The following is a 15261-nucleotide window of genomic DNA, read 5'->3' as shown; positions in this document are numbered from 1 at the left end:
ATTGATCCCAGTCACTTCATAAGCCATCACATTTCGAACATTTTCTTTAACATGTGTTGTTGAAATATAAGCCATTATATTCTAAATCAAATTGGTTAACTTGAACAAAAATCTAATTTTAAAATGTAAAGTCTAATACAAGATAGTTTGAGTACTTTTTAGTTTTCCCAAAATCAAGTACTACATCTAATTCCTTCGGCTTCCATTTAAAACGAAAGCAAATATGATTTAAAGTTGATCACATCTCCCTTGAAATTCTCAAAAACCAAATATTTGAACAAGAATTCTCAAATTTTAAAATGAAAATATTGGCTATATTTTGATAACTCTAAAGTAATCAGTAGTTTAATCAAAAGTATTCTCAAGTTACAAATATTTGAGATATAATTAACTATTGAGACTTGCCCCTATGGGGCATCCGTATCCCATAATAAAATAAATACCATTCAACCAAATATTGAATAGGAGAAAATCTCTATTAAAAATATAAAATTGTGAGTATTATTATTGAGTCTATAGAGAAATAAAAAATTTTCCCTTTTGGATAATATATTATTTTCTATGCCATGATCAATCACAAAATATCCCAATTCGTTGAGGATGACAAAATTTCTCCAACACCTCTATATTTTAGATTTCATTTAAAGAATTCAAAAATATTTCTTCAAGACTAATCATTTAATAAATTTTGAATCATTATGCTCTAAGGGTTTAGCCTTGATTTTCTTAACCCATTATTACTCTCAGGACATTAACATGAACATACTTTCAGAGTTGTAGATTGAGATTTCATGAGTTGACCCCAGGATATGCTGTTTTTTACATTTAATACTTGGAGAGTTCTGCTTTGATTTGTTTTTGCTTGTGGGAAGTTTGCTAGGATAAATTAGAAATGACCCTTCAATTTTGTAAGTAATGCCGAGTAGGTTGCGATTTTGTGCATGACCGATCAGGCCCGTTTCTTCATTGTCCAAGACCTGTCCTATGCTTAATTGATAAGTGGACTGATTGTTGTATGGGTATGATTTTTGAGATGAGTGGTTAGGCATTGATTTGGCCTATTTGTTGCTTATGTATAGTTGGCCTCAAAGCAACCATGCCTCACATGGGTAGTTTTTGCATGCTTCTTTTTGCACATTTTTGGGCCATTTTTAATGATGAAGAAGCCAAATTGATAGATGTCAGTGGTGAGCACCATGCTTGTGTGAACATTTGCATTGGAATTGATCAGTTATGAAGAATTGGGTTGGCACGTTGTTGGCACCATCCCATTGTCGATTGTTGGCCATATAGGCTTGCAATTTTTGGCTAGTTGCTAAACAAATTGTTGCATGTAGGTCCTGCCAATTTGTCACAGCTATTGCTTATCAAAAATGGATGGAAGTTAGTAGAGATCCTTTGGCTATGTTGTTAACATTGATCACTCACTTCTTACACAACCAAATTAAGGGTGAGTATTCTCCAAGAAGTCTTTATCTAGGAAAGCACTCCAATGGTCAAGTTAGCAAGATGGATTCTAAGCTTAGGGAAAAAAATGATTCTAAGCTAATAATAGAATTACACATTTGAACTTCCATGGGGGAAAATGATCAAAATAATCCTTTAACTCTTTATGAAGGGCCAAAGTAGTTGGTCCTCAACTATATTAAATGATCATTTTGGTCTCTCGAGTCCTTAAAAAATAACCAAAATAATCCCATGTTGAGACTATTTTGATTCCTCTTTAAAGAGTTGAAGGACCAAAATGATCATTTGATATACTTGGGGATCATTTTGGTCTCAAGGGGACTGTTTCGATCATTTTATCTTTTCCATGAAAATTTAGAAATTTGAAATGATTTTCATAAGACTTCAAAATTACTTCACGTTCTTTTTTTCGGAGGGGCATTTTTACAGATGTCAAGGTAAAGGGTACCTTGGTACTTTGTAACAAAGGAGGGCTTATAAAGATGGCACTTTATTTTAAAGATCTGTGATAGATAGAAATGCCATCGGCTAAGGGGTCTTTATTGGAGGGTTAAGAAGTAAGACAAATTGTGTCTGAAATCCATATCAGAATATCTTGCCATTTGGGGTGAGGAACAGATGGATGAAGCCTAACAGCTTTTCAATTCATTTTGGCGGATAATTGGAATTGGGTCATACAATAAGTATTGAGCTTGGTGTTGGGTGTGATATGATCTAGATGGCCAAATTTTGGTTGATGCCTCAAGATTTGTGCTTGATTTTATGAATTTTGATGGAAGGGCTTTCTTACATCTCGGCCAATTCAATGGCCAAGAATTACCCATGATGCATGGATGTAAATTCATGGAATCATTTTTTGGATTGCCATGACTACTTGGCTCTTTTATTTTTTATATGCTTCTATCAAACTTGATTGCTAAGGCATTAATGCAAATGCTTAGACTAGAGACAAGTGCACTTGTAAATCTGTATACTTGGGATAGATTTAGAAAGGAATGGAGTATAGGTTGCACAATGGTTTACCTTTAACAAACATTATTTTACTGATGAGATCGCTATGAGATTGTTACTTAAGTTGCATGTCACATTTTTTTAAGGAATACTTATAGGAAATGAGGGAATTTATTTTAAGACATTGCATCTTCTTAGCAGTTGACAAGACCTTTGAGTTCAAAAGAGCTTCTCCCCCTTCTTCGAAGTTTGAATATCTTGTATTATTGAGAAGGATGAATTGGTGTTGCATAATAGTCTAGGCTTTGTACTACTTATCCTATGAAAGATGGTAGGCTTGATTATACTTTATATATTTCTTCTATGCTAGACTTTAGAAAGAGCTAAGTGGTTGGCCAACTTTTTTAGAAATTCCTAGATGCACTGAAGGAGGTGAAAGGTTTGCTTCCTAGGAGATCAATGGAGTTTTGAGTTATTAGTGAAATGAGCTCCTATATCAAATCATATTTTATATTGACACTTTGGTAAAGAGTTAGGAGATTAAAAAATAGGTAAAGGATTATTGAGTAAGAAGTTATTGAAATTGGTTCCTCACATTGTAGTTCACCGGTCATGGTAGTTCCGAAAAAAAGAAGCAGACAATCCATAGAGGATGGGCATTGATTATAAAGCATGCAATAAAGATTATTTTAGAAAAGCAATTATTCATTGACCATGATTGAGGATTTGATCCTTGCTATAACAATCTGAATACTTATTCAAATTGGATAAGAAGTCGAATACAATCAAATCCTAACAGGTGTGGGATGAGGACACTTGGAAGACTGCTTTCAAAACTTGTCCAATGTCTTTAAATGGATAAATGATGTCTATACCATACAATGCTTCTGCCTCATTTATAAGGATGATGAACAAGGTACTTTGACCTTTCGTAGACTCTTTTATTAATGTATACTTTGATGACTATCTTGTCATGTAGTAACCTTTGGGAAGGGCACTTACATTACCTAGAGGAAGTCCTCTTTATACTAAAAGTCTCTTAAGATATACTAAATATCAAAATGTGTTGGAACTTTTAACTTGCTTATATAGGGTTTGAAATTAGGGAAGACGAGTTATAGATTGACCCTAATATCGTTAAGGTCATACACGAGTAACCAAGGACAAACACTATATTTGAAGTGAGGAACTTTTTGGATACTTGCTAATATGTTAGAAAATGCATCAACGGTTTTTTAATATTTTGCTTGCCCTACTGCACATTCTCATATGGGTAGGGAGGAAATTTGCCTAGGAAGAGCATGGGGAGGCTACCTTTCATTTTGTTGACATGAATGATCATTCAACTGAAAATTATGTAGCTGGAATAGACATTGGTGTATAATAGGCGTTGTTGATCATGGAAATATTTGGTACTAGCTAGAAAATGCACTTGGAGTTGCAATTCTTTAGGGGTTGTTGTGTCTTATGCTACACTTGACCATCCCACTAAAAAGTAGAGTTTTAGATGTCACTTTCAAAACCACGGTGGCCATGGGAAAGAATCTCTATAGACTTTCTTGGAGGGCTACTTGACACATAAAGGATTAAATGATCTATTTGTTATTATTAATATGTTGTTAGGCTCATCGAAATGTGTTCTTGTACCGTGTAGAAAAACAATTATATGTGAAAAATTGCAAAATTGTTCATCCAACATGTCTTAAAGCCCACATCCATCATCTCTATAGGACCAACCATTTTCTTAGCTTATGTTAGAGAAAATTATGGAGCATGAAGGACACCATATTGGCGAGGGTCATTGCTTTCCTCCCACAAATGGATTATCAAGTAGGGGTTGTGAACAAAGTTATTGTGAGGATGTTGCAAATATATAATGCCATTTACCTGTGAACTTCGATGGCAACATATTTGTTACTAATAAGAGATTTGAGAAGAAAAGCTTGGTTTTATTCATTACTATCTTCCCTATTTGTAGATCTATACAAGATATCTTAATGAGGAAATAATATATTACATAAAATTTCTAATAAAATATTTCCTAAATTTGTTCCTTCATTATGGTGTGATCCATGAGAGTATCCCATGGATTGTTCTCTGTGTCCGTCGGATCCTTTGCACTGGGAATGGCTAGATTTCAACACTCTCCTTCAAGCTGGGAAATATGGATCTGTCATTCCCAACTTGTCAATCATTCTGAGAAAGACAGAACTGTCCAATCCTTTGGTAAGGATATCTACGAGTTGATCCTTCGATGATACATGGTCGAACACTTACTAGACCACTGTCTAGTTTTTCTTTAATGAAATGTCTGTCCACTTCTATGTGCTTGGTCCTGCCATGCTGGACTGAATTGTGGGCTATGCTGATTTGTTGTCACAATGTAGCTTCATGGGCTCATCCCACTTAATCTTTAAGTCTTCTAGGATTATTTTGATCCATAGTAGCTCACATATTCCTAAGGCCATAGCTTGTTATTCTGCTTCTGCATTGGATCTTGCCACCACATTCTATTTCTTGCTTCTCCATGTAACTAGGTTCCCCCCAAGAAATGTGCAGTATCCAGAGGTAGATCTTCTGTCAACAGGTGATCCCGTATAGTCACCATTCGTGTATACTTCTAGGGTTATTCTGCGATCTCTCTTGAAGAGAATCCATTTTCCTGGGTTTCCTTTGAGGTTGTGCAATATCCTGTCCACTGCTTGCATGTGAACCTGCTTTGGATTCTGCATAAACTGACTGACCATGCTTACAGCAAATGCTATATCTGGTCTAGTTTGGGAAAGGTAGATAAATTTCCCTACAAGTCTTTGGTAAGCTCATTTATTCACATCTGAATCTTCTCTAGCTTCCCCAAGTTTAAGATTAGGTTCTACTGGTTTCGGTGCTAGTTTACAAGCTAGTTTACCTGTTTCTTTCAAAAGATCTTTGGTATATTTTTGTTGTGAAATAAATATTCCTTTGCTGGAGTGAGTTACTTCAATTTCGAGAAAGTATTTTAGTCTACCAAGGTCTTTGATATCAAATTCCTTAGTAAGACTTTTTCTTAAACTAACTTTCTCCTCTTCGTTATTTCCATTCAAGATAATATCATCAACATATACCAATAAAATTGTGACCCCCCCTGAGTTTGAATGTTTAAAGAATAATGTATGATCCCCTTGTCTCTGTCGGTACCCATTAAGGAGCATGAATTTAGAGAATCTTCCGAACCATGCCCTTGGTGATTGTTTGAGCCCATATAGAGCCTTTTTTAGTCTACACACTCTGTTACCTTCAGTTTCTTCCTTAAACCTCGGTGGTATTTCCATAAATATCTCTTCTTCCAAATCCCCATGCAGGAATGCATTTTTCACATCCAATTGCTCCAGATGCCAATTGTACTTGACTGCTAGTGAGAGTAGTATTCTGACCGTATTATGAAACGTGAGATAGAGAAGAATCTTGTGGTCAAAACATCAAAATAGCCTTTAGATTGATGAAATACGGAAGAAGACAAACAAGGCACAATGGATATTCTATTGGAGAGGAATATTCGACTCTCCTAAATCTCTAGACGCTAGATCCCAAACAAAAACTAAGAATCAAAAAAATTCAACAAAAATAGAGATGAAAACCTAACCCTAGCCACCAAAACATACTTGATCATACAATAATTAGATAAATCTTAAAACAGATCATTCTATTTGACTTTTTGCTCCTATGCCCCCCTTAATTCCCTCTAATTAAGCTTGTGGACCCCACTATCAAGGGGCAACATAGATGGGGGCAGAACTTCTACTGTTCTTAGGCCTTAACCCATTACGTGGGGTTGGCCACATGAATCTGTTTTCTCCATTATGTCCTGTTAAGAGTCAAATTCTAATTTAATTTAATAAAAAATGTCATTTCTAATATTTTTAGGTCTACTTCTATCTTTCTTAACATATGCCAAATAATACATCTATTCACCTGATCGAGTCATCGGAAGGCTGACATTTTATGTGTCCAAACCATCCAAGGAGATGAGCACCAAAAAAAATAAAATAAAATAAAATAAAAAAACTTGCTTATTTTTTTAATTTAAATTTTCTTTGAAATATGGAAAAAAGAGGAAGTGGTTGCACAAAATAATTGATTTTGAATGTCTTTTAAACAAAATAATCCTTTTTATCTCTTGGCTGGTCACTTAATGAGGTGTTTAGATAGGATTCTATAAATTTTTAGATTAGTTTTCTTATTTGTAGATTTGTAACTTGAAACTAGGAATTAACTTGCTGTTTTCTATTTATTTTAATTGTTGTACGTCTACAAGACTCCATTGTAGATATTGTTATTGGTCATCAAAATTAATGAGAACTAGCCTACCCCTTTCTATAGCCAGCAACCCTTTCTCTCACTCTCTCTCTCTGTCTTATTTCTCTTGCTACTCAATTCCCCCTCCCTTTTCTCTCTTTACTTGAGAGCTCAAAGGGGCAGTAAGGGGTGCACCTGAAGGGGAAACAAGGGAAACCTATCTCAAGGAGGATAACAATGGAGGAGAAGGCTTCAGAGAGTTTTAGATTAGTACTCTCTAATTTTCTTTCAAATTGTCAGCAATTGCTTGTGTTTGTGAGGTTCTAAGCATGCAATATTCCCCTCTTCTTTTGGCTTTGGCTGACATCTACATATCATAGATTTTTGTACAACTCTAATTTCCATCTACTCTCTCGTTTAAAAGAGTAGATGTATTAAATCCGGAATATGTTAAGAAAGGTAGAGGCAGACTTGAAAAAAAATGAAGTGTTAGAAATAACTTTTCTTTTATTAGATTTAAATGAAAATGTCTTGTAACAGGAGACAATGGCGAAAAAGGATTCATGTAGCCGACCCCACGTAGTGGGAGAAAGGCTTGATGTCGTTGTTGTATCTGCTTCATACTGTACATTTTGCATGCTTTAACAACCATCATATATGTTGAAGTTGTATCCCAAGTCTGTTCTTATAAGTGGCTTCTAATTATATGCCTGCAGATGTTTTATGCCGAATAGCAATGAATGTTATGTTCATCATTACTGTGCTGCATTTTAGCTAGCTGTTTTGTTTCTTTTGTGCATATTGGTATTAGTTAATTCATTTCTATTTTAGTTGGCATTTGTTGTACGGTTGTTGACAGTATATCTTAATCGTTGTTTGTTTTACATCGTGTGCTATGCTTTTTAGTATAGAAGCCATCCATTTACTAAGCGTTAAAAGTATCTTGTAGGTTTATGAACGCATTAAAGCACCTCTACTCACGCTTGTGAGCTCTGGTAGCCCTGAACAATCTTATGCTGTGTTGAGCCACTTGCATCTATTAGTGATGCGAGCTCCCATTTTGTTCTCTTCAGACTACAAGCACTTCTACTGCCAGTACAGCGAACCAGTATATGTGCAAAAGCTTAAACTCGAGATGTTGACTGCCATAGCGAATGAGAGCAATACCTACGAAATTGGTGAAGATCTATTTTTCTTAATGAAGCACCTGTTTCCCTGGCCATTCTTAATTATGCTTATTTTCTTTTGCCATATTGATTTTTTTTCCTATATTTTGTTTTCTCAGTGACCGAGCTTTGTGAATATGTTGCAAATGTCGATATTTCTATTTCAAGGGAGTCAATCAGGGCAGTTGGAAAGATAGCATTGCAACAATACGATGTTAATGCAATTGTTGATAGGCTTCTTCAGTTCTTGGAAATGGAAAAGGATTATGTGACTGCTGAAACACTTGTAAGTTCCTTTCAAGGATGGATTTCATTTTCTGAGTGTAGTTTCTTATTTTACTTGTTTAGGAATACAATTACATAAGTTGTAGCTGCACTACAATTAATTAAATTGCTGTTATTTGGAACATTCTGCAGGTTTTGGTGAAAGATCTTTTGAGAAAATATCCTCAATGGAGTCATGATTGTATTGCAGTTGTTGGAAATATCAGTAGCAAAAATGTCCAAGAACCAAAGGGCAAAGCTGCTTTGATATGGATGCTGGGGGAATATTCCAATGATATGCTTGATGCTCCTTACATTCTAGAAAGTCTTCTGGAGAACTGGAATGAGGAACAAGCCCCCGAGGTAATTGGTTTCTTGACAGTAACTTATCTTATAATTAAATTTACTTGGGTCTGATTCTGCTCCATGGCTGATATTAATATGGATTTATTTTGATTATGTTTATTAAACAAACCAGTCTGCCTTAATTCAACTCTCCGCATCTGGCATAAGTTACTTAATATTGTTTTACAGAACTTCTGTTGAATGTTTCGCGTTGTGGTGTATCGTGCTATCATGACACTAGATCTTTTGCACTAGTTTGTGTTATTTATGGGCTTTTCTTACTGTTCATGTTCTGGATGTTCCAAACATGACCTCTTGAAAGAATATTAACTAGCTGTTCTGGTAAGATTGTGAAGTGCTTCAAGGACTAACCTATTTTACCTCCTCAAATTCTTGTTTTTAATTTACCATTACTGCCAAGTTTCCAATCGTTTTCTTGGATCCTACGATAATCATTTGTAAAGTCAGCATCAAATGCTCTTTTGGTGATAACTGTTATTGATAATTATTCTTCTACTCATTGGGGTTCTTTAAGGTAATCAGTGAAGTCGAATTCTTTAGGTCTGCCTGTTCGATTCTATAACCAAACAATGGTTGGTGGAAGTGCCCATTATTTTTTTTCTTAGTCTGGAATCCTTGTGCTATTATGCAGTTAAATACAAAAAAGTTCATTTCAATCTGTTCTCTGTTGAATAAAGAAATACTGTCTGCTTCTGCCATTATGACTAGCGAATTCTCAAGCTTTCCCAGGGGATTTGTTTTTTAAAAAGGCATAAGTGTGTACTTAAAGTTTTTCTATTTTTAAAAGTCCACTTGTTAGAATCTGGAATCATACAGGAAATATTTCTAGACTGCAAATGAAACCTATTGCTTACTTAATAAATTGGTGTTGCTTGATAGCAAAGTTAGACTTCTTACATGGAATTATCTTGCTAAGGTTGCTTTCTAATTTTATAATCAAGCCATCTCATTTCTTTGTTGTACTTCTTGTTTCATTTGTTTTGTGCATATGCACTATATGTCCGGATGAGATAAATTTATTTAAGTTGAATGTTTATTCTTTTCTGCATGGATATTTTGATTTGAAGTTTCTGTAGTTTGGGTAAATCGGTTTCTTGGTGAGGGAGGCTTAGCATATCTGATTCATTTTGTTATGTCTCTGATGTTTCTTGGCTCCTGTTGCAACTTCTAGAACTCTACCTGAAATAACTAATTTTTATACCATATTTGTTATGTTCATGTACTTGAAGGAACAAATAGCACTATGTGAGGAGACTAGGATCATACTCTAACTTCCATTATTAGGTTTGAGACAATATTGTATTTTCTTTAAATCCCCCATTTTGTACTGTTCTATGCCATTAAGAAATCAAGGGACTTGTAATTTTGATTGATTGTTGTGTGGATAAATTTAATCCATGTCTGCTTGTTAAGGAGCAATTACATCTAACGTCATGGCTCAGTTGTCTCATAACTAATTGAATATATATTTGTAGTGCTTTGGTTTGGTAATGCCTATAGGTGTCCAGGGTCTTGAACCCCCATACGATTACTTTAAATTTTATATTTAACAATTCTCTTGTTATTTTGAAGGTTCGATTACATCTTTTAACTGCGGCAATGAAATGTTTCTTTAAAAGGCCTCCTGAGGCCCAAAAGGCCTTAGGTGTTGCATTAGCAGCTGGTTTGGCTGATTCCCACCAGGTCACTTCCCTTTTTATATCATCAATGGGAAATTTAAAATATTTTTTCTTTTGTACGTTTTAGCAATTCTTTTGTTTCCTTCTTTTTATTAAATGGTTACTTGTTTGTAGGATGTTCATGATAGAGCCTTATTCTACTACAGACTTCTGCAACATGATGTATCTGTGGCTGAACGTGTGGTAAATCCACCCAAGCAAGCAGTTTCAGTTTTTACTGATGCCCAGAGCAGTGAAATTAAAGATCACGTATTTGATGAATTTAATACCCTCTCAGTTTTATATCAGAAGGTATGTATCATTCATCATCTTTGATCTAAATATAACCTTCCCATGTTTTATTTTTTTGAATTTTTGGCTCAAAATAGAGTTTGAATGTGGAGAAGCACACTAATCAATTTTAGTGCTTTTTTTGGGTAGTATTATCATTTAATTTCTCGTGCAAGAGTTTTCTGTTCCTTTTGATTGTTTCTTTCTTATTTGATTTACTTTTCTTTTAACAGTAAAGATAGTAGGACCTTTGTTAAAAATGATGTAATAATGAAAAGATGAAAAAAAAACATCTTAAGAAATTATTAAACGAGAGTTTAATTAAGGAGTTTTGGTAGAAGAGTAAAATGTTAAATATTATGAAGTGAAATTTCCTATAGATTGATACAAAAAATTGAAGTTAGCTTTGAAAAAAGTGTGTTAAGATTAAGGCTTAATTTTTTATTAGATTGGCTGCTCAAGAAAAATGGCGCTTCAGCATGAATCCCGTTTTTCAGACTTAGGATTCCATTCTCATGATGGCAGATTTATTTTTTATTAACCAGATTTCCCCTGAGGATTATATCACGGTTTATTTAGATGTGAGTCCTTACTTCCTATGAGCGCAAGTCTTCATAGTTAATTATCCATTATTTTCTTCGGCATGAATCCCACTTTTCAGACTTAGGATTTCATTCTCCTTAAGGCAGATTGATTTTTAATTAACCATATTTTTCCTGAGGATTGTATCAGAGTTTATTTAGATATGGATTCTTACTTCCTATGAGCGCAACCCCTCATAGTTAATTATCACTCTTACTGTGTAAGAGAAAATTCTCGATTAAGGATGAATTATTTAAGGTAACTTTGGAATTTTTAGTTTCAATCTTATTTGTTGGGGAATGGAGGTTGACCCGATCACGATCCTATGGTTCCATCATCCCGAGAATAATGTAGGTTTCAGTCTACTAGCACTAACAATCATTGATCGTAGTGTCCAATGAATTTGATTAGCAGACATAGGTTGTCTCTTCTCAGGAATCTTGAGTAAACTAAAATGGTTAGATGAAGTGGTTTATTGTGATTTGAGGTTTATATCTATTAGATTACCCATTGATTTATTTAGTTTAGGGCTTATATCTCCATTAGGAGTTACCCAGTAATTTTGTATGGGATAGGATTTACTACTCTGTTTAGGAGTTGCCCGCTTGTTTGATTTGGTTCGGAGCTTACGGCTCTACATAGAATTTACCCGTTTGTTTGATTTTAGGACGAGTCTTACGGCTTCGTTTAGAAGTTTCCCGTAGGTTTGGTGTAGGTTGGGGCTTATGGCTTCACTTAGGAGTTGCTCTTATGTTTGAATTTGGTCGGGGCTTATTGGAGTTGCCCGAGAGTTTAATTTTAAAATGGGGCTTACGGCTCCACCTATGAGTTGCTTGTAGATTTGCTTATGTAGGTCTTGCGACTTCCCTTAGAAGTTGTATGCAATTTTGATTTGGGTAGATCTTACGGCTTCCTTTGGAAGTTGCCTTTAGATTTTCTTACGACTTCCCTTAGAAGTTGCCTATTATTTTGATTTAGGGTAGGTCTTACGGTTTCCCTTGGAAGTTGCCTATAAATTTGCTTGGATATGTCTTACGACTTCCCTTAGAAGTTTCCTGTAGGTTTAGATTGGGGTAAGTTTTATGGCTTCCATTGGAAGTAGCTTGTTTGTTTTATTGGATAGATCTTATGACTTCCCTTAGAAGTTGCATATAGGTTTTTGTTAGAGATAGGGCTTATTGCTTCTTTTAGAAGTTGCTTATAGGTTTTTTATTTGGGGTAGTTCTTATGACTTCCATTGGAAGTAGCTTGTTTGTTTTGATTTAAATGTCTTACAACTTCCTTTAGAAGTTGCCGGTAGGTTTTTATTTGAGATAGGGCTTACTGTTTCTTTTAGAAGTTGCCTATAAGCTTAATTTGGGGTAGGTCTTTCGGCTTTCATTGGAAATGGCCTGTTTGTTTTGATTTGGATAAGTCTTATGATTTCTCATATAAGTTGCCTGTGGATTTTTGTTAGAGATAGGGATTATTGTTTCTTTTAGAAGTTGTCTATATGTTTAATTTGAGGTATGTCTTACAGCTTCTATTAAAAGTAGCATGTTTGTTTTGATTTGGATGGGTCTTATGACTTTCCTTATATGAGACTTTTTTAATACTTCATTTAGAAGTTGCCTATACGTTTTTGTTAGAGGTAGGGCTTACTGCTTCTTTTAGAAGTTGCCTATAGAGATACCTATTTTAAGTCTTGGAGGATGAGATGTTGGAGTATTAATTTTCATGGAAGGCATGATCACTAAATTTCATCAAATTAAATTCTCCTTATAATTAGTGTCATTAAATTAGAGAATACATTAATGAATCATCTGTAGAAGATATCAAATAATAAAAACTCCTATTCTCATAAATATTAGTTGTGTTGGCCAATTTATTTATTGCATTTATCATGATTGATTGATAATCCATCGCAAAATAAAAATAATTCCAAATTGATTAAAATGGTGTCACAAAATAGTATGTTTCAATGATTCATATATAGTTTTTTCAAATTGTAAAAAAGTTTAGATATACCAAATGATCAATTCTTGTGATGTGGGATGTCTTAGGATTTAAGCTTTTTGTGATGCAAATCTAAGTCGGGATGCACAGGAACATTCATAAAATATTAGAGTTTGTAGTCCACATAGGAAAAAATGTCATTGCTTTTGATGCAACTCTGAAAACACATCAAACTCTATTCTAGTAATAATGAAAAGATAATTTAAATTGATATTTTTTAGCAGGAAATCTAAGATCTTAATGTCATGAGTATGATTTACACTCCAAGAAGAAAACTAAATTATTGCAGAGCTAAGCAAATCTCATTCACCTGTAAAACTAATCATTTAGTATGTAGATGAAAGAAACCAGAACATAAGTCAAAAAAGAAGACCCATGCCTCACACTGCTTTAAGGATAAAGTTTTCTCCCAGAAGTTATTGTTAAGACTTTTATCATACTTGAATTACAACCCTATTAATGGCCAAAATTGCTAATCTCTCAAAATCGCTAAAATGCAGCCTAAATTTTCAATCCCGATTTCAACAATCTCAAATCCTAGCTAAAATATATAGTTTATAATCCTCATTTTTGAGAATACCCTATTGTCCTGATTCTACCAATCAAGCCTGGTACTTTGTACAAAACATATAGGAAAAAAAAAAAGCAAGTATCCAATTATGTAAACAACAACAAATTAAAAAAAAAACAACCTAACGAGAAACTTATGGATCACAATAATAAATAAAAAACAACAAACATTAAAATAGTCGTAATCTTCAAACATTAATCAAGAACGACATCAGCTATATTGTTAGCTACGTGTGTAAAATGAGAAGAAATAGGGAAGCACATGAATACCAACTCCAAATTAATTAGCTGACAAATTAGCTATTGGATAGAAGTAGGGGGCTTCACATGTGTTAAGATAGGAGTGAACATAGTTCCCAAAACTGACTTGATTTTTAAATTGAATTAAAATTGACTTAATATATTTTAGTGGACTTTCAAGTCATGGTTCTTGACATGAAATATCGATTTTGAGTTTGTATTGTCTTTCTCGATATTTGATTTAAGTCAGCTCAAAATCATATATGTTATGCATATTTGATATAATACTAACAATAAGTAATATTTGGTCCATCTGGTTGGTGTTTTTTAGCTGTTGCAGAAGGTCCTAGTTTGAATCCCTTCAATTATATTTTTCTAGTATTGAGCCTATTCAGAATTGATTCTGAGTTGGCCCGAAATAAAGCTATGTTGATCTAAGCTGACTTGAGTTGTAATCAATTTGATTTTGAATTAATATTTGATTTAAGTTGACCTCAAAATTTAGAGTTAGAGACGAGCAAAACTCACTTAAACTCGGTATGTCACCAAACTTGTGTTGAAACAAGGATTTGGAAATAACTGAAGTCGGGAATCTGATAATAGCTGAATCAAACTTGCTTTTAGTCTAATTAGAAAACCATAACTAACCAAGGGAATCAAAGCATTAGAGAACACATCACATTATTATAGGCACATCATCATAGCATGTTATAGCAAAAGAAACAGGAAAAAAATAGAAACTATTTTACAATGATAAGTTGATAACTCAGTATCACTACGCATGATTTGCAAATTTAATGTATATAAACTTCCATTTTTTGCAACATTTAGCCAAGTTTGAAAAATTTTGGCTTCGAAGAATCAAGTATTTCTAGAGGTGTCAAAAATTGACACGACTTGAAATCCGACCCGAAAAAATCCGGGTTCGGGTCAACCCGATTGTAAAATGGGTCGGGTTCGGGTTGACTCGGAAACCCGAAATCAACCTGAAATTGACCCGGGTCCGGGTTCGGGTCCGGAAGCCTATGCCACAAGCTCACAGTCGCACCTTAGACCTCATTGTCCTTACACGGACGTGGTCACACGGTCACGCCCAACCATCTCCTCACGCAGGCACGGCGCCTCAGCCTGGTCGCCTTCAGGTCCATATGGAAAGCGGCACGCGGGCACGCCCACAAGAGGCAACGCGTCAGCGCCTCTTCTGTCACGACCCGGCCCGGTGAGCTCGCGCAGGCGAGGCGGGAACAAAGGTCGGACGGTAGGTTAAATTATCTAATCTCTAAATCTATTTCCATAATAATTTGAAAGAGTCTCTAAAACATCAAATTGAAAACACATAAACATAAACCTCAATAAATTCATAATTACCTTTCTTCTGGAGTTCCTCTCCTACAATAAACATTGCCGCCTCTTCTGCTCATTTGATTAATTTTAGC

At 34.7% G+C, this 15261-nt stretch overlaps 1 protein-coding gene across 1 annotated transcript in view; it reads left to right on the top strand.

Annotated features, from left to right (window-relative positions):
- Positions 1-15261, top strand: part of LOC110093586 (beta-adaptin-like protein A) — an 87395-nt gene that overhangs the window by 21489 nt on the left and 50645 nt on the right. Inside the window, exons 5-9 of the mRNA XM_020818517.2 lie at positions 7643-7871; positions 7979-8145; positions 8277-8486; positions 10062-10172; positions 10283-10459. Coding sequence (XP_020674176.1) covers positions 7643-7871; positions 7979-8145; positions 8277-8486; positions 10062-10172; positions 10283-10459 — 894 coding nt within the window. The remainder of the gene's footprint in view (positions 1-7642; positions 7872-7978; positions 8146-8276; positions 8487-10061; positions 10173-10282; positions 10460-15261) is intronic.

The sequence above is a fragment of the Dendrobium catenatum genome, unplaced genomic scaffold (assembly GCF_001605985.2).
Source record: "Dendrobium catenatum unplaced genomic scaffold, ASM160598v2 fragScaff_scaffold_1278, whole genome shotgun sequence".
Taxonomy (NCBI): Eukaryota; Viridiplantae; Streptophyta; class Magnoliopsida; order Asparagales; family Orchidaceae; genus Dendrobium; species Dendrobium catenatum.
This window is presented reverse-complemented; position numbering and strand designations above follow the sequence as displayed.